The 19,933-nt window shown below is 34.5% G+C and overlaps 1 protein-coding gene and 1 non-coding gene across 2 annotated transcripts; both read left to right on the top strand.

The window, feature by feature from the left end:
• Nucleotides 1-408: 408 nt before the first annotated feature.
• On the top strand, nucleotides 409-4,296 carry LOC110659479 (putative laccase-9). Its single transcript, XM_021817428.2, has 7 exons — nucleotides 409-589; nucleotides 1,134-1,285; nucleotides 1,801-2,045; nucleotides 2,123-2,248; nucleotides 2,382-2,970; nucleotides 3,367-3,719; nucleotides 3,976-4,296. The coding sequence occupies exons 1-7, from the start codon at nucleotides 482-484 to the stop codon at nucleotides 4,107-4,109; spliced, it is 1,707 nt and encodes a 568-aa protein (XP_021673120.2). The 5' UTR covers nucleotides 409-481; the 3' UTR covers nucleotides 4,110-4,296.
• Nucleotides 4,297-16,980: 12,684 nt separating this feature from the next.
• Nucleotides 16,981-17,087, top strand: LOC131171535 (small nucleolar RNA R71). Its single transcript, XR_009142195.1, has one exon. It is a non-coding gene; the product is annotated as a small nucleolar RNA R71 (small nucleolar RNA).
• The last annotated feature ends 2,846 nt before the right edge of the window (nucleotides 17,088-19,933 follow it).

Genomic DNA, 19,933 nt, shown 5'->3' with positions numbered 1-19,933 from the left:
AATTTAACATTAATTAATTTTATCTTTCAGTGACTAATTGCATAGAATTTAATACTGCAATGAAGCTAAGCTACCTTAATTACAAACTTCCCTACTATCATATCGAATAAGTTTGGAACCAAAGAATGTAATTAGTAATTAATTAAAGATCAAATTCCTTTTGGAATGCAAGAACCCACCTTCCCCACTTGTAGGATCCCATGGTTTTCTTGTGCCTTATGAAAAATTCATTTTTTAAAAAGTCGCCTTATGTTAATCTGTTAGCTTTGTCCTTGAATTTTGAATTGTCCAATACGTTAGAGAAATATCCAGGAGGAAGCAACCCAGCTAAGCACTAAACCTAATCTTCTTCTGTTCTATAAATACATCTATAGATGCAGGCTAAAAAATTACAAGTCATCGATCGGGGGCAACCTGAGGAACACAGAGACAGAATATACATATAAAGAAGTTTCCGTTTTGTCTGGAGAGAAGTGTGGGAATGGGATCAAAGAAAGTGGATGTGATGTTAGGGTTTTTAGGGTTTATGCTTCTGGATGGACTTCTCCTTTGCATGGCCTTTGGCAACATCAAATACTATGATTTTGTTGTAAGTGATTGCTTCTTTGCACTATAGAAATCATTTCTACTTTTTATTTTTTGTTGGTAGCTCCAATTGAATTTTGAACTCATAAATCATTTGCAAGAAAAAAAAATTCAATTGAATTTTCGTACAATCAAACTTGATTGCTATTATTTTTAAAATGAGATTTTTTAAATTAAAAAAAATAAATTCTTTTATTTTAAGTATAGAAATTAATCAAGAAGAAATTAATTGAATTGAATTCTTATAAAATTTTAATTTTCAAATAAGTGATATTCTTATAATTTTAAAAATAATTTTAATTTTATTAAATTAATTTATAAAATTTATTGGCTGTGCTCACTTTTTTTTTTAATGAGATTTTATGTTAATTACGTAATTTTTTTATAAGTAAAAATTTATTAGATAATACAAATCAAGAAAAACTTAATCATAACACCACAGACTAAAATCAGGCTATCAGGTTATTAATTTAGTAATATAATTCTTAATTTTAGTGTATAATTTGTTTGATAAGCCAAAATTTTAATGAAAAATTATGTGATTGCAGGTACAAGAGACAAATTTTACAAAGTTGTGCAGCACCAAGAGTATGCTCACCGTAAATGGAAGTTTTCCTGGACCAACAATAGCAGTTCATAAAGGGGATATAATTTATGTTAATGTACATAATCAAGGAAATTATGGTGTTACAATTCATTGGTAATCATCTCCTCCTCTTACATGAATTATTTATTTATTTTTTTAATAATTCAAATGGTTGAACTATATAAACATGACCAAGTTGGAGAAGAAAAGAAAAGAAAAGAGTTGCATATTGTACGAACGTGAGCATGCATTAAAAAAAATAACAATGTATATCATCATTCTAATAATAAAAGCAATGACATTTGCTCCAATTTACGGTTGTTGGAATGGGACAACATAGCCCGTGGAATGTTCGCAACTCTTTTTATTGGGCTCTCATATTATGATACTTTATTTTTGGACGTCAATTATATCCCTCTCTCAATTTAATATACTCAAATTATTATGTTATTTTAAGATAATAACATAATAATATCTTAAAATTTTTTAGTATGTCTCTCTTTATATACTTATTTTAAGATAATAATATCTTAAAAAAAATTAGTGACATATACAGATAATTACAGATTTACGATTTATTTATTTATTTTCATAGGCTTAGGATTTAATTAATTAATCAAATTCGGCAGGCATGGAGTGAAACAACCAAGGAATCCATGGTCGGACGGTCCAGAAAACATCACACAGTGCCCAATTCAACCCGGAAAGAACTTCACATACGAAGTCATATTTACCACCGAAGAAGGAACTCTCTGGTGGCATGCACATAGCGACTGGACCAGAGCCACCGTCCACGGTGCCATCGTCATTTTACCTGCTGCTGGCACCACTTATCCATACCCTACTCCTTATTCCCAGCAAACACTTGTGATTGGTGAGCTAACTAATTTTAATTTCCTCATCAAAAATATACATTTGATAACTTGGATCACAATTTCATGAATTTGGCAGCATCATGGTTTAAGGGAGATGTAAAGGCAATAATTGACGAAGCCCTTGCAACTGGTGGCGATCCAAACATCTCTGATGCTTACACTATTAACGGCCAACCCGGAGATTTGTATCCATGCTCCAATGGTACGTAAACTTTTCTATCCTTGAGAAATTTTTATGTCGACTTAATTCACCATAAATTATAAATAAAAATACAGACTTAAGTATTGCATCTTATAATAATTTATATCTTTTGATGATATTTGGTCTGTTGCAGAAACCACATTTCATTTGCTAGTTGAGTATGGAAAGACCTATCTTCTCCGCCTAATCAACGCAGTGATGAACGAAGAACAATTCTTTGGAATTGCAAACCACAGTCTAACAGTTGTAGGACAGGATGGGGCATACCTTAAACCTATAACCACAGACCACATAATGATAACTCCAGGACAAACAATGGACGTTTTGGTCACAGCAAACCAGGCTCCCAGTTACTATTACATGTCTTCTAATCCTTTCTTTGATAGCGTTGCTCCCTTTGACAATACCACCAGTACAGCAATTCTCCAATACAAAGGCAATTTTACTCGCCCATCTTCTATCCCATTCCCAACCCTACCTAGTATTACTAATGATTCTGCCGCTTCCAATTTCACTACTCGCCTTAGGAGCTTAGCTAGCAAAAATCACCCAGTAAATGTCCCCAAAAATATCACTCAACATCTCTACATAACAATTTCGGTAAATGAACTGCCTTGCGCTAATGCATCCTGTGCAGGACCCAATGGTGATAGACTAGCTGCAAGCTTGAATAATGTTAGTTTTGTGACCCCAGATATTGATATCCTTGAAGCTTACTACAGGTACCTATATAATTGCCTTCTTTCTCGTCCAACACATACACAAATAAATCTATGGACTAATTATTATATATACAGGGAACACTAAAAAATAGTGCTCCCTCTCTCACAGAAAAATAAGCTCTCTTTATAATATGAAAAGTGAGAAATTATTAGAAAATAAGCTCTCTTTATAATATGAAAAGTGAGAAATTATTAGGTGCACACTCGGTGTACATGCACCATTTCTTACAATTATGTGGGATTTTTAATACTCCCAGTGTATCTAATAATTAGCTATGGAAAGTGGGTAACATGATTGTAGGATATAGTGCATATATACCGGGTATACCTAATAATTTTTCAAATTTATGTTCCATAAACTAAATAATTCCTATCTGAATATGTATCTTTATGCAGGAGCTTGACTGGAGTTTTTGACGAGGATTTCCCAAGTTTTCCGCCAAACTTTTTTAACTTCACTGGAGATACAACCAATGTTTCAGTGTTTACAGCCACAGGTACGAAGGTGAAGATGTTAAACTATGGAGATGCAGTTGAGATAGTTTTCCAGGGGACTAATATTGGTGCTGCCGAGAACCATCCAATGCATGTACATGGCAATAGTTTCTACGTGGTTGGGAATGGTACAGGAAATTTCAACAATCTGACTGATCCACTGTCATATAATTTGATTGATCCTCCAGAACTCAATACCGTTGGAGTTCCAAAGAATGGATGGGTCGCCATTAGATTTTTTGCAAATAATCCTGGTAAATTTTCTTACTGAATTTTTTATACAGGTTAACATAGACTCAATTAGTTCACCTACAAGTAATTATATAGATCATAGGTAATGAATTCAATATCCTAAACAAACAAAAAATGAAATGGAACTATATATATAATTTCAGTCAGAATCAAATTGATCCTCCTTTTATAGATGATCACATGATTCGAGTTACTCTATACCCTAAATTTGCATTCATATTGTAGATATTAATAAGGTTTAATTTTTTGTAATTTCAGGGGTATGGTTCATCCACTGTCACTTGGAACGGCACGCAAGCTGGGGAATGGATACTGTTCTTATCGTGAAAAATGGCAAAACTAAGGCCACAAGTCTTCGGAGTCCTCCAGCGTACATGCCACCTTGTTCATAGGCTGTTTTCCACAATTAAGGTTAATTTCGATCAGTTATTAATCAGTGAGTGCGTCAAAGCATTGTGACCTTTCAATTATGTGTTGCTTATTTGTTTGCAAATGTAATAATATCTTCAAGACATGTAATTTGTCTGTCTTGATTTGCTAAACTTATTATTTCCCTGATTTGTATAAGTGATTGAATAAAAAACCTTTTTTTTTTAAGTTTTCTGATTTAAGGCTGTAGCTTTCTTTTTATAGGACACACGCAAATTCGAAACACATTACAGATAAAAGATGAAAAAAAGAGTTTTACTATTATTCAAAACTTTCAAATCTTAATCCAATGTGTGTCTCAAATATCTCAAAAATTTACAGCATAAAGTAGAAAATACAATATTTATATTAGTTTATAACATCTGCTATCATCACATATCTCATTTTTAATCAGGTTACAACACAAAACTTTTGGATCAGATCATAATTCAGATCCATTAAAATATATGTAAAACTCATGCCACATAAAAATAATAATTATTTCATTAATGAGTAAAGAAAAAATAGAAGGGAAGGGTAAAAAACCATTTGAGGCGAAACCCAAGGCCAGCAAGCCTACCCCTTCCACCTGCCTAAAGCTAAAGGTAGCAAATAATAAAAAAACTCCTAACAAAACCCCTTACAATAAAGCAAAAGACAACAATAGAACAGAGGAAATCAAAGATACGCCACAAGCTCATCTTCACGTTCCTCCCAAATTTAGCTACACTAGGTAAAGAAGCAGAAAGGTTTAGAGAGAAGATTGAATCAGGTTAACCAAGTCTCCATGGAGCATCACTTGAACTGCTTAGCCAGGACCCAGCATTAGAGGAATCTGATTCAAAAATGAAGGTATAGTACCCATCCAGCAAACTGATAATCTGCAATGGATATATCTTCATTGCTGGAACTTCTTCTTAAATGGTGGAACACATCCTTTTGCCACCCCATGGATGTATCTTCCTTCTTCCAGCAATGGGGGGCCTTAATTAGCTATTGGTAGCATACAAAGGAATTTTTTCGACTTGCTTATTCTTTGCCATTCTGTGGTTCATATGTTGATGTGGCCCAACCGCAAGTGCATGGATCGTACAAGTAATATAGAAAATATATCGTTCCCACGAGGAGTTGTATTAATGATTGAATCTTTGATATGAAAATTGACTAATTTGAGCTATTTTTGAAATTAAAGCAATAAATTGATCGATATTGAAGTGTGAAATCTATATGTGTAAAATTAATAATATATTCAACAATGTAATGATTTAACTAAATTTGCATCAAATTAAAATAAGCAAATTGAAATATGTCAAGGTTTAAAATGGCAAGTAATTAAACTCGATTAGAAATTAACAATAATAAAGAGGTGATTCCGGAGTTCGGGGGTTCATATTCAAGCTATTTTGGGATTTTTAAATTGGTTATCCAATCTTATGAAACTTACGGGTTTTAAGAAGATTAATTCTTAAATCCTTTGAATACGCTTTCGAGTGGGACAAAAAGTGCCTTAATCAATTTAATCCTACTTTCATGGAATTAAAATTAATCAAGACCCATTAAGTTCCTTAATTAATCTGTAAATCCTATTAATCCTTAGTCTATTTCTAGATCTAAGTTAATTAAGTCCAATTTCTTGATTATCTATCACAAGGTTTTCTCCTTTCGGTGCTTCAACCATGGATTAAGAACAACACTTAATGGGATCCTACACTAAGCATATCATTGAGCACACAAGAAATGAATAAAACTCATTAAAACCACAAAATATGGATTACCCAATCAAAATCCACAAAACATCTCAAATATTACATCTCCACTCTAGAATCTAATGAAAACTACTCATTATCCATAATATTTACAAGAAATTCTGAGTTAATATGGAAATAAGTCTTTAATCTAAGCTAAGAACTAAGAAACCCAATACAAGAAAGGTAGGAAATATTCAAGAAAGGAAAAAAAATCTCCAAATTTGGTCTAGAAATAGAGAGGTGACGTTTTGCTCTCTAATTTCTGACTCTTCCCCTGCTGATGCTCCTTTTTTGTCTCCTCATCCCTTTCCAAAATAAGATAAGGGCTTATTTATATCTTTTTCTGAAAAGTAGCCCTAAAATGGTGTGTTTGAGGTGTGTTTTTCATGTGGGAATCTTCTGTCAGCTCATTATGAAGACTCTATAAAACTGCATAAGTGGATTGCATAAGTTATGCAGTCCCTTATGTAGTTTTCGGCAGGTTTCTGGGCCCTCTGTGTGAAGCTGTATAAGCAAGGAGCAAGTCTGCATAAGTCATGCAGTGACTTGTGCAGATTTCGGCAGGAAAGGAAAAATTGCTTCTTCTTCCTGTGCAGAACTGCACAACTTATGCGGCAAGTTATACACAATTTGGCCACTGCATAATTTAACTTTCAAACTTTCTTTTTGATATCTTTGGCTATAGAAATCTTTCCTCATTGGCAAAATTTCTTTTTCAGTCCCTCAAAAACACTATTTTTCCTACAAAACAAAGTAAAATTACAAATTAATTCAAAAATTGGCAATCATGAAAAACTATCTAAATAACTAATAAAATTAGCTAAAAGTGACTAATAATTAAATAAAATGGCCATGAAATTAAACCTAAATGACTATGCAAAATGCACGTATCAAATACCCCCAAACTCAAATATTTGCTTGTCCTCAAGCAAATTTTAAAAATATAATGCAATTTTTAGGGGTGCCTTGTCCAAAGAGCTATGAAAATCACTTATTAAAGTAACTTAACACATCTTTAGCCATACCAACAATCCATATACCCATCCTTCAAGATGCAAAGAATTTAATGCTTATCCAAGCTTTCACCGCTTAGCCATCAAGCCAAATATCATCGAAAATTCCCAAACCAACCAATCAAAAGAGAGAGTCATGCTCAAAAGGAATTCTAGAACAATCAATAGCCAAAGTGTCTCTATATAGAATGATGAAATTTAATGAATGAATGGATAATTTTCCAATCTCATAAGCAAATTCCCTACTCCTATCTCCACTAATGTAGCAAGTACTATCAAGAGATCAAAGGTCTTTTTAGGAATGTAATGGGGCTAAGAAGAAAAAGGGTAAAAAGGATTCAAAGTATGAGAATATTTTCAATCTTGAAAACATAAGGTACACTTCTTCTTTTTTTTTTCTTTCTTTTTCTCTCTTCTTCCTCTTTTATATATATATATATATATATATGGAGGAGAGAAATACACAATGAGAATTTTCAAGTGCTAGCATATTTTACAAAATACATAAAATGGAGGGACACTTTGATACTTTAAACTTGTATCTTGTATTTTCTCTTGATGATTGTTCCTAAAAATGCCACCCCCAAACTCATTTCTTTTAATTACTTTAGGTGGATTACTTTCAATTTGAATGATAATAGTGAAAAGCATATATACTAGCACTTTTACAAGATGACAAGCATTTCTTCCCTCTTTCATTATTATATATTTTTTTTCTTTTTCTTTTTTTTCTTTTTTTATTTATTTTTTATTATTTTTTTAATATGAATATAAGTGTACCTAATAAATAATTATCCTCATGGAAAGGGTTGGAGTATTTAGTTCATTGGCTAGGTAACAATAAGGGTTTCAAGAAAAATTAGGAATATAAAGGCTCAAAGGGGTTTGCAAGGGTTAATTTTAATTAGGAAAAAGGCCAAAGGTTTAAAATGAGAAGGTTTAAATCAAAGAATGTCTAATCATCTCTCTTTTCAAGTACAAGCTGGTATTTCACCTTGAAAGGTTTAGAAAATTTGTTCTAGGATTAGTGAGACATCACTTGACTACTTATTATTCTATAGCTCTCTCTAAACACTTCCATCTCCAAATGACTAGTTGGGTGGCTTTTTGGCTAAGAAGATATAGGCAAATGACAAACACTTCAAAACTTTGCACCTTTTAGGAAACTTTCAATCTACAAACCCAACTAAAGGTAAGTCAAATCATTCTCATAAGCAACTTCCTATAACTCAAAGGACTTGGCAAAAATTTTATTTTATAAATGCATGATTCCTAAAAATGAGCAATGCATTAACTAAATGGAGGAAATCTATTTGTGTGCAATGTGTACAATTTCTAAGTGATGTATAATGTATATGTGAATGTGTTATGTATATGTATGTATGGATGTGTATGTAAAATATTTACAATATATATGTAAATGGAATGGGATGAGATGTTCCTATACTCAAAATGTGAAAAATGTAGCAAGAATCAAAATGCACACCTCCAACTCAAAATTGGACATTGTCCTCAATGTCTAAAGCAGTGCAGCATGAAAACTCAAAGCAAAGAGGAATAACCAGGAATAGTTAAATTTAAAAGCAAAAAGAAAGAGTTACCTGGTATAGGGCAGTGTTTTAACATTTAAAATGTGAATTCAAAAGATGATGGTGATGCATAAGAAAGCTGCACAGATTATGCAGAATAAATACTTTGCAGAATAAGTGCATAAGGAGAGTGCATAAGCTGTACAGCATGACATGAGTTGCATAAGGGACTGCATATGCTATGCAGAACATTTGCATAAGGAGTTTCACAGCCTGTGTAGTATATTGAAAAGCTGCAGCATAATGATATATCAAGGAAAAATTTGCAAACACCAGCAGAAGTATGTAAATATATATAGTGTATTGACAAGTATGCATAAAAGGGTAGCAAAGGCAATGAAAAGCAATGAAAAACTAATGGAATAGCCATCCAATTGAACTTCAAGAAAACATAATTCAAGACAAACTAAAATTGTTTTAGCACATCTAAAAAGAAAAGCTCCTAGAAGTTGAACAAAAGCAAGATAAAAACTAATCTAATTCTATGGTTTTGCCCTTGTCCAAAGGTGCTGCTAAAGGACTAGATGGAGCTGGCTGCTGCTGAAGGGGTGGTTCTAGAGGAGGTGATGGAGGCGGAGGTGGCATACCCAGAAAAGCCATGAGCTGCTTCATCATCTCTTTTAACTCTTTTTGCTTATCTTTGGTTTCCATAACAAGATCCTTAAGGGTATCAAGACCAGATTCAAGCTTCCTATCTACAAAATATACATCATCACTAAGCCTCTCAAGATAGGTGAATAAGGCTTTAGTGTTGAAGGGAGGAGGGGCTGTGGAGGAAGAAGGTCAAGCTGCAGATGGTGTTGGCTGTGCAGATTTTGCTGGGGTATCCTGTGCAGATTGAGTATGTAGTGCAGGTTCAACAGAAGGTTGTTGGACTGCTGGTGCAGGTTGTGCCTCTGGTTGTGCAGATGGTCCTGTATCTGCTACTGATTGTGCAGTGTCAGATGGTGGCAAACTGAATCTAGTTTTGGATAAGTGAGTAGCATCAAAATATAGAGTGTCTGAAAGTGCTAGTAGAGGATGCTCTTCCGGATCAAAACCAAAATGTTTAGCTATAACAGTTATGAGCCCACCCATGACTATATCACCTACAGATTTGGTAGCAATATGTAACACATGCTCACAGAAGAAGTAACCAGGAGATATTTTGACTTTGTGAAAAGCACACCATAGCATGAACAAGTCAGATTTTCCAACAGCACAAGAACTAGTCCCTCGGCCTAAGATAGTGCTAGTAATAAGCCTATGGATAAATCTAAGTGCTGGGTCTATTATTTGGGAGGTATTGGATCTGCCAGTTTAAAAACTCTGAGATTGGTTTGTAATACTTCTCCAAAATTGAACAGCATTCCAAACACCTTTATTTGCTACCTCTATGCCTGTATATGGTACCCTAAACAATCCATCAATAGCAAACCCAAAAATACTGTGAAATTCATCTAATGATAGCTCTCTATTTTGCCCAAAGTACTTAAATTTCATAGTTGGCTTATAATTTATCTCATGAAATTTCAGAGTAGCAGAAAATGAGGAAATAAATTCCAAAACTAGAGCTGGATAAACTAGTTCTTGTTTATGCACAAATTCCATCCAACCTAGGCCATCAAGGTAGGCAATAACATTATCAAATAAACCAACTGATTGGAGGGCATCTGCAAAAATGCACCTAGTGGGTTGCACTTTTTTGTCCTTTAGCCTCTTAAAAGTTGCCTTATGGGTTGCATCAAAAAGGGGCCAAGGTAGTTTTGATAACTGTGTTGCTGCTGCTGAAGGTTGCTTCTTACTAGAGTAGGGTGATTTGGCTTGTGGGGTAGAGGTAAAAACACCAACCCCTTGTCTTGTGGAAGCAGAAGTTCTGGGGGTTTTGGGTGTAGGCTCCGAAAGTGGAGTAGCAGGTGGGTCCTTGCATTTTGTGAGAGGTGGTGCAGAGGCCATAGGTTGGGTTGATTTCGATCGGATTCTCCTCTTATAGGTGGATGTAGGAGGAGGTGGAGGGGTTTATTGTGGAGGAGAATCGAGATTGAAGGCTTGCATTGCTAGGGGCATGACTTGGAGAAGAGGGCCTTGAAGGGAAGGGATTTCCATGGCGATGGTCGACGATGGTGGGAATGTAGGAGGGAAGAAGAAAATAAAAGAGAGAAAGGGATATTAGGGTTTCGGTCGGCGAAAAAGGGGGTGTGGGGAGAAGGATTAATGCTGAGAAAAATGAACAGGAGGGAGGTTGTGAACAGAAATAACGAGAAGTGGGAGGTGGGAAAGTGGGGTACCAAAAATTTTGATTTGCACAGGACGTGCGATTTTCTGCATAAGGGGAGAATGGGTGTGCATAAGTTATGCCCTCTCTTATGTAAGTTTCGGCAGAAATTGGAAGTCTGAAAAGTTAGTCGTGCAAAAAGTGCATGACTTATGCACTTTCTTATGCAAGTTTCGACGGAAAATGGGAAGTCTGAAAAATTGGTTATGCAAAAGTGTATAACTTATGCACTCTCTTATGCAAGTTTCGGCGGAAAATGAAATCCCAGAAAATTTGGTTATGCAAAAGTACATAAGCTATGCACTTAGTCATGCAGACTTCGGCAGAAATGAAAATGCAAGATTTGAAGTTATGCAAGAGTGCATTAAGTTATGCACACACTTATGCAAGTTTCGGTAGAAATTGAAAATTGGCAAAAATGTGGCGGTGCAGAATTGCATAAGTTATGCACACCTTTATGCAAATTTCGGTAAGAAATGAAATGGCAAAAATTTGGTTATGCAGGATTGCATAAGTTATGAAAGAGCTTATGCATGTTTTGGCAGAAAAGAAAAATGACAAAAAATGAGACCTGAAAGCTGCATAAGTTATGCAGTTACTTATGCACATTTCAACAAGATTCAGATTACAATAAAATGCTTTGCAAGTTTGAAAAATACACAAGAATAAAGAATGTAACCTTGTGAAGTATAAATCATGAGAAACTATCATAAAAAACACATTAATATATGCAAAATCCATCACAATTGCACCATAAAAGCTTGTAGAAGAAAGTTCTGCATAAGAGACATATGTGAGTTATTCCATTTCAACTCAAACCCTGCAAATTAACATTCTAGCACATTAAAGCTCAATAAAAATCTGCACAAAATTGCACTTATCCATAAAAAAAAAAATAAACTCTCCAAGTTTTGCCAAGAAAATGCAGCATGTGCACATTGAATCACATAACCCAATTAAGTTCAAAACTACTAAAATGACCTACTTACCATCATATTAACATGATAAGCACAATTACATAAAAGTTACACACCCAACCTTAACAAAGAAGCAAATACCATATGCTGCAAACCCTTTTTGGTAAAAATTTTCTGCATAAGCCAAGAAGGGGTCCTGCACAGGTTATGCAATGAAAATAAACCAATCTTGGGAGAGTTAATGGATAAAATATCAGATTAAGAGTTACTTCCCAACAGTGCAACAACCTTCATCCATTGAAATACATCTACAAAAGACAAAATTAAGCAATGTCAAAAATTGAATTTGGGGAGATTTAAGATAAAAAAAAAAAAAGGTAATGCAAATAAAAGTAAATCAACAAAAGCAAAATAAAAGAACTTGGGGTGCCTCCCAAGAGCGCTAATTTATAGTCCTTAGCTTGACTCTTCATGCATCTCACTAAAAAAGAGGTGAGGGATCAGAGAGCTTGTAACAGCTTGCTCCCTTTATTGGGTCTCCAGTTATGTAATGTTTCAATCTATGCCCATTGACCTTAAAATTCCCAGATTTTTCACTCCAAATTTCAATTGCTCCATAAGGGAAAACCTTAGAAACTCTATATGGACTAGTCCACCTTGATTTAAGTTTTCCAGGGAACACTTTCAATCTTGAGTTGAACAATAAAACTGAATCACCTTCTTTAAATTCCTTTTTTCTAAGATGCTTATCATGCCAAACTTTAGTTCTTTCTTTATAAATACAGGCACTTTCATAGGCATCCATCCTCAATTTTTCAAGCTCATTAAGTTGCAGTAGCCTCTTCTCACCAGCTTGCTTGAGATCAAAATTCAAGGTCTGAATGGCCCAATATGCTTTATGCTCTAGCTCCACAGGTAAATGACAAGACTTACCATACACCAACCTAAAGGGAGTAGTTCCTATAGGGGTTTTGTAAGAAGTCCTATATGCCCATAAAGCATCATCTAGTTTAACAGACCAATCTTTCCAAGAATTGCTCACTGTTTTCTCCAAGATATGTTTTAGTTCTCTGTTAGAAATTTCAACTTGTCCTGAAGTTTGAGGATGGTATGGGGTAGCTAGTTTGTGCATTACCCCATACTTCCTCATTAAGCTCTCAAATTGCTTATTACAAAAATGTGAACCCCCATCACTAATTACAGCCCTTGGAGCTCCAAATCTACTCAAGACAAATTTCTTCAAGAATTTCACTACCACCTTAGCATCATTAGTTGGAGTTGCAATAGCTTCTACCCACTTTGACACATAGTCAACTCCAACTAGAATGTATTTATTACCATATGAAGGAGGAAATGGGCCCATAAAATCTATTCCCCATACATCGAATAATTCCATCTCAAGAATATCATTTAGGGGCATTTCATCTCTTTTTGACAGATTTCCACTTCTTTGACATTTATCACATTCTAACATAAATTTCCTCACATCCTTGAAAAGCTTTGGCCAAAAGAAACCAGCCTGCAGAATTTTACTAGCTGTTTTAGAGATTCCAAAGTGTCCTCCATAATCAGAAGTATAGCAATGATGCATAACACTCTCTATCTCCTCATCAGGAATACATCTTCTTATTAAACCATCACAACATCTCCTAAAGAGTAAAGGATCATCCCATCTATAAAATTTTGCCTCATGTAAAACTTTTTCTTTTGTTGCCATGTCATTCCTAGAGGTAAAACTCTACAAGATAGATAATTCACCAAGTCTGCATACCAAGGTAGTTTAGCAACAAGAGAGAAAAGTTGTTCATCCAAGAAAAACTCATCAATAGGGACTTCATCCATTTCTTCATCATCTAATTTCAACCTACTAAGATTATCCGCAACTACATTTTCAGCTCCTTTGTTATCTTTAATTTCCAAATTAAACTCTTGTAGCATTAGAATCCACCTAATGAGCCTAGGTTTAGCCTCCCTTTTACAGAGTAAATACCAGATAGCAGCATGATCTGAAAATATAACCACCTTTGAGTCAATAATGTAAGGTCTGAACTTTTCCAATGCAAAGACAATTGCTAAGAATTCCTTTTCAGCTGTTGCATAACTTGTTTGAGCCTCATCCAGTGTTCTACTAGCATAATAAATAGCATAAGCCCTTTTGTCCTTTCTTTGACCAAGAACAACTCCAATTGCATAGTTGCTAGCATCACACATAATTTCAAAAGGTAGGCTCCAATCAGGCAGTTGCATGATTGGTGCAGTGATAAGAGCTTGCTTCAACCTACAAAAGGCATCCAAACACTCTTGGTCAAATACAAATGGTGTGTCATGACTTAACAAATGAGACTAAGGTTTGGCTATTTTAGAAAAATCTTTGATATAGCATCTGTAGAACCCGGCATGTCCTAAAAAACTTCGAATTCCTTTGACATTGGTAGGAGGAGCCATCTTCTCTATCACTTCAACCTTGGCTTTATCAACCTCTATTCCTCTGTTAGACACCAAATGTCCAAGTACTATCCCTTCCTGAACCATGAAATGACACTTTTCCCAGTTTAACACAAGGTCAGTATCTGCACATCGCTGCAAAACTTTAGAAAGGTTAGCCAAGCATATGTCAAATGAAGATCCATAAACAGAAAAGTCATCCATAAAAACCTCCATTATATCTTCAATGAAATCTAAGAAGATTGCCATCATACACCTTTGAAAAGTGGCTGGTGCATTATACAACCCAAATGGCATCCTCCTATAAGCAAAGTTTCCTTATGGACAAGTAAAAGTGGTTTTCTCTTGATCATTTGGATGGATAGGGATTTGGAAAAATCCTGAATACCCATCTAAATAGCAAAAATAAAAATGCCTAGCCAGTCTTTCTAACATTTGATCAATGAAGGGAAGTGGAAAATGATCTTTTCTAGTGGCAATATTTAATTTTCTGTAATCTATGCACATTCGCCAACTAGTCACTATTCTGGTGGGAATTAATTCGTTATTTTCATTTTTGACCACTGTCATTCCACCTTTTTTAGGGACAACATGTACTGGACTCACCCAAATCTATGCGAGATAGGATATATGATCCCTGCATCAAGCAACTTCAAAATTTCTTTTTTAACAACTTCTTTCTTATTTGGGTTCAACCTCCTCTGATGTTCAATAGATGGCTTACAATTTTCTTCCAAAATAATTCTATGCATGCAAAAGTGTGGACTTATTCCCTTAATGTCATCTATGGTATATCCTAAAACTTTCCTAAATTGCCTCAACATTATTAACAGCTTATCAACCTCTAAAGTGCTCAAGTTTGCATTTACAATTACTGGATAAGTGTTATTGGGGCCAAGAAATTCATACCTGAGCTGAGAAGGAAGTTGCTTAAGTTCTACCTTAGGTGCATCTTCTTCCTTGAATGATGGTTGCTTAGATTTGACTTTTTCCTTTTGTGTGAGTTGAAAAACTGGGGCAGAAATGAATGGTGGACTACCCTCTAAATGTTGAGCATATGCAGCCACATGAGGGTTGTCATAGTCTATGCTTCCTCCATGAACCAAGCAATTTTCAAGTGGATCTTCTAGATATCTCTTTCTGAAGTGTTCTTCAACCAGCTCATCAATGATATCAATTCTCAAACAAGTATCAGCTTCAGAATGATGCTTCTTCATAGTGTTATTAATATTGAAAACCAATTGATCTTCACCAACTTTAAGAGTTAATTTTTCTCCCTTAACATCAATCAATGCTCCTGCTGTAGCTAGAAAGGGACTTCCCAAGATAATTGGGATATTAGAATCCTCTTTCATGTCCAAGATGACAAAATCAAAAGGTATATAGAACTTTCCAACCTTCAAAGGCAAATTCTCCAAAATCCCTTCAGGATATTTAATTGATTTGTCAGCTAACTGAAGATAAATGTGGGTTGGCTTAAGATCTCCCATATTGAGCTTCTCATAAATGGAGAGGGGCATAAGGCTAACACTAGCCCCTAAATCACATAAAGCTTTTGTAGAACATGATTCCCCAATGTGGCATGGAATTGAAAAACTCCCAGGATCCTTGAGCTTTGGAGGAAGTTTCCTTTGGAGGATAGCTCTACATTCTTCTATCAAAGCTACAATTTCATAGTCTTCAAGTTTCCTCTTGTTTGAGAGAATTTCTTTTAAAAATTTTGCATAAGAAGGCATTTGTGAAAGAGCATCAATAAAAGGCACATTTATGTATAGCTTCTTCAAAACCTCTAAGAACTTTCCAAATTGCTTATCAAGCTTGGCTTTCTGAAATCTTTGTGAAAAGGGAAGCTGTGGCTTATAAGGCTATGGAGGTGTATACTTGTCTTCCTTCTCTTCAATTTTCTCTTTACCTTTTTCTGTACTTTCTTTCTAACTTTCTTGTTTTTCACTCTCATCAATTTCTTTCTCATTTTCTCTCTTCTCACTATTTTCACTTTTCTCATTTTTTTCACTCTTCTCATTATTTACAACCTTCCCACTTCTTAAAGTAATAGCTTAACACTGCTCTCTTGGGTTTTCTGATTGACTTGGAAGTTTTCCAAAAGACTTGGTACCTGAGAAAGATGCTTATTGTGCAATCTGATTTTTCAACATTCTGTTATGTGTTTGCATCTGTTCTAGCCTTGCTTTCATCTCTCTCATCTCTTCATCATGCTTAGTTTGGTTAGCAAGAATCTATTGTAATAAAGCTTCTGTGGTGGAACTTTGTTCTTGCTATTTTGGTTAAGGTGCAGGATTCATGTTTCTCTGCTGAAAATTAGGCAATGGTTGCCTATTTTGCTGATATGGAATTCCTTGTTGCTGTTGTGGTTGAAGATTCTGATTTGGGACTTGATTTTGCTGATTTGCCCATGAAAAGTTGGGATAATTCCTCCAAGTTGGGTTATAAGTTTGAGAGTAAGGATTCCCCATTTGTTTGTTTCCATAATTACCAACATATGCAGCTTGCTTTCCATAGTCTACTCCACAGCTGGTAGTTCCTTCTGCATAAGCAACTTGTTGTGAACTTCTAGATGATGATGATGAACTAACCAATATACTTAAATCTTCCATCTTCTTAGCCAAAACATTTGTAAGTGCATCAAACTTTGCATTAATCATGTTGAATGGATCAAGTTCATACATTCCAGCAGCTTGCCTCTTTTAAGTTGGAGTTGGTCCTCTTGGACTACTCCAAATATGAGTATTCTTTGCAATTTTCTCCAATAGCTCATAAGCTTCATCTTCATGCTTCATAATAAATTCTCCTCCTGTTTGAGCATCAATAATCCCTCTAATTGTAGGAGTAATATTGGTGTAAAAATTCTGATTTATCATCCATTTTGGAATGGCATGATGTGGGCATTGTCTCTCTGATTCCTTCCATCTCATCCATGATTCATATATAGTTTCATCTTCCCTTGGTCTGAAAGCTGTCATTTGATTCCTCAATTCTTGAGTTTTTCCAGGTGGAAAATATTGTGCAAGAAATGCATTAGTGAGTTGCTCCCAATTTATAATGGAGTTGTGAGGTAGAGAATCAAGCCAATCCAATGCTCTATCCTTTAAAGAGAATGGGAATAGCTTCAATCTTGCTGCATCATTAGATACTCCAAGTTGTTTTTGCATATCACAAATCATAGTAAACTTCTTTAGATGTGTGTGTGGATTTTCAGAAAGATGTCCACCAAATTGAGAATTTTGAATCATTTGAAGAACTCCAAAATCCATCTTGTAACTATTTGCATCAATTCTTGGTCTTGCTATACTCTCTCTCAAATCATAAAAACGAGGAAATGCATGATCCATCATACTTCCCCTAGGCACATTAGCATTTACAACCTCTTCACCTTGGGCTGCTTTTTCATTGTTTCGATCATTTCCAGCATTACCACCACCAATTCTAGTTCTTTCATCAGCCATGTCTGCTTCAATTTCAGTTACTCTTAAGGCTTCTTTCCTTTTTCTGGTTTCTTTCTTGTTAGCTCTACAAAATTTCTCAATTTTAGGATTAAACAATAAGGATATGTCACTTGTGCTTCTAGCTCTTCTCATAAAAGATTAAGAGTACCTAAAAAAGAATAAACAAACACAAAATGAAAAGATAACAAAGATAAAACTATAAATAACTAAAATAATCAAGAATTCAATCTTAAACAAACAACTCCCCGGCAACGGCGCTAAAAACTTGATGTGACCCAACCGCAAGTGCACGAGTCATACAAGTAATATAGAAAAGATATCGTTCCCACGAGGAGTTGTGTTAATGATTGAATTTTTGATATGAAAATTGACTAATTTGAGCTATTTTTGAAATTAAAGCAATAAATTGATAGATATTGAAGTGTGAAATCTATATGTGTAAAATTAATAATCTATTCAACGATGTAATGATTTAACTAAATTTGCATCAAATTAAAATAAGCAAATTGAAATATGGCAAGATTTAAAATGGCAAGTAATTAAATTCGATTAGAAATTAACAATAATAAAAGAGGCGATTCCGGAGTTTGAGAGTTCATATTCAAGCTATTTTGGGATTTTTAAATTGGTTATCCAATCTTATGGAACTTACAGGTTTTAAGGAGATTAATTTTTAAATCTTTTGAATACCCTTTCAGTGGGACAAAGAGTGCCTTAATCAATTTAATCCTACTTTCGTGGAGTTAAAATTAATCAAGACCCATTAAGTTCCTTAATTAATCTGTAAATCCTCTTAATCCTTAGTCTATTTCTAGATCTAAGTTAATTAAGTCCAATTTCTTGATTATCTATCACAAGATTTTCTCCTTTCGGTGCTTCAACCATACATTAAGAACAACACTTAATGGGATCCTACACTAAGCATGTCATTGAGCACACAAGAAATGAATAAAACTCATTAAAACCACAAAATATGGATTACCCAATCAAAATCCACAAAATATCTCAAATATTACATCCTCACTCCAGAATCTAATGAAAACTACTCACTATCCATAATATTTACAAGAAATTCTGAGTTAATATGGAAATAAGTCTTTAATCTAAGCTAAGAACTAAGAAACCCAATACAAGAAAGGTAGGAAATATGCAAGAAAGGAAAGAAATCTCCAAATCTGGTCTAGAAATGGAGAGGTGACGTTTTGCTCTCTAATTTCTGACTCTTCCCCTACTGCTGCTCCTTTTGTGTCTCCTCCTACTTTTCCAAAATGAGATAAGAGCCTATTTATATCTTTTTCTGACTAGTAGCCCTAAAATGGTGTGTTTGAGGTGTGTTTTTCATGTGGGAATCTTCTGCCAGCTCATTATGAAAACTCTATAAAACTGCATAAGTGGACTGCATAAGTTATGCAGTCCCTTATGCAGTTTTTGGCAGATTTCTGGGCCTTCTGTGTGAAGCTGCATAAGCAAGGAGCAAGTCTACATAAGTCATGCAGTGACTTATGCAGATTTCGGCAGGAAAGGAAAAATTGCTTCTTCTCCCTGTGCATAACTGCACAACTTATGCTGCAAGTTATGCACAATTTGGCCACTGCATAATTTAACTTTCAAACTTGTTTTTTGATATCTTTGGTTGTAGAAATCATTCCTCATTGGCAAAATTTCTTTTTTAGTCCCTCAAAAATACCATTTTTCCTACAAAATAAAGTAAAATTATAAATTAATCCAAAAATTGACAATCATGAAAAACTATCTAAATAACTAATAAAATTAACTAAAAGTGACTAAGAATTAAATAAAATGGCCATGAAATTAAACCTAAATGACTATGCAAAATGCATGTATCATATGGCTCCTGCAAAATGAGGTTTCTTTTAAAGGCGCCCAACCATGTCATGTAGAGCATTGTGTAGTAACATTATTGTTAGGAGAAATTCTTGCCTAAACTCAAATTGCTATAGACTCAATTCATGTATTTAATGAGTGAATGTCATCACATATTTTATATCGTGCGTGATTGGGTGATAGGTAGTGATGCGGTGCACAAATTAAGACTAGACCCAAATATAATTTCTTTGATTGCTCTCTAAACAGTTGACAACCCCTAATCATTGTTATGAGGTTGATTATCACCACCATGGTGTCGTATAGCGCAGAAAAGAATCGATCAAACTCTTCAAGATATATAAGATCTTAAGAAATACAATATTCAATCTAGAATCTAAAGATAAAATAAAGCAAATCAGCTTTATTAAGAAGAAAATTTCATTAAAATAAATCTAAAAACTTGTACATAAAGAAAATATAATTGGAATTTATAGAGTTCCAAATCCTAAAATTTTTAATCTAAATAAAAAATATATTTAAAGACCTAAATT

The sequence above is a fragment of the Hevea brasiliensis genome, chromosome 12 (genome assembly GCF_030052815.1).
Source record: "Hevea brasiliensis isolate MT/VB/25A 57/8 chromosome 12, ASM3005281v1, whole genome shotgun sequence".
NCBI classification, from domain to species: domain Eukaryota; kingdom Viridiplantae; phylum Streptophyta; class Magnoliopsida; order Malpighiales; family Euphorbiaceae; genus Hevea; species Hevea brasiliensis.
Note: the sequence above shows the minus strand (reverse complement) of the source record. Positions and strands in the feature narration are given on the sequence as shown.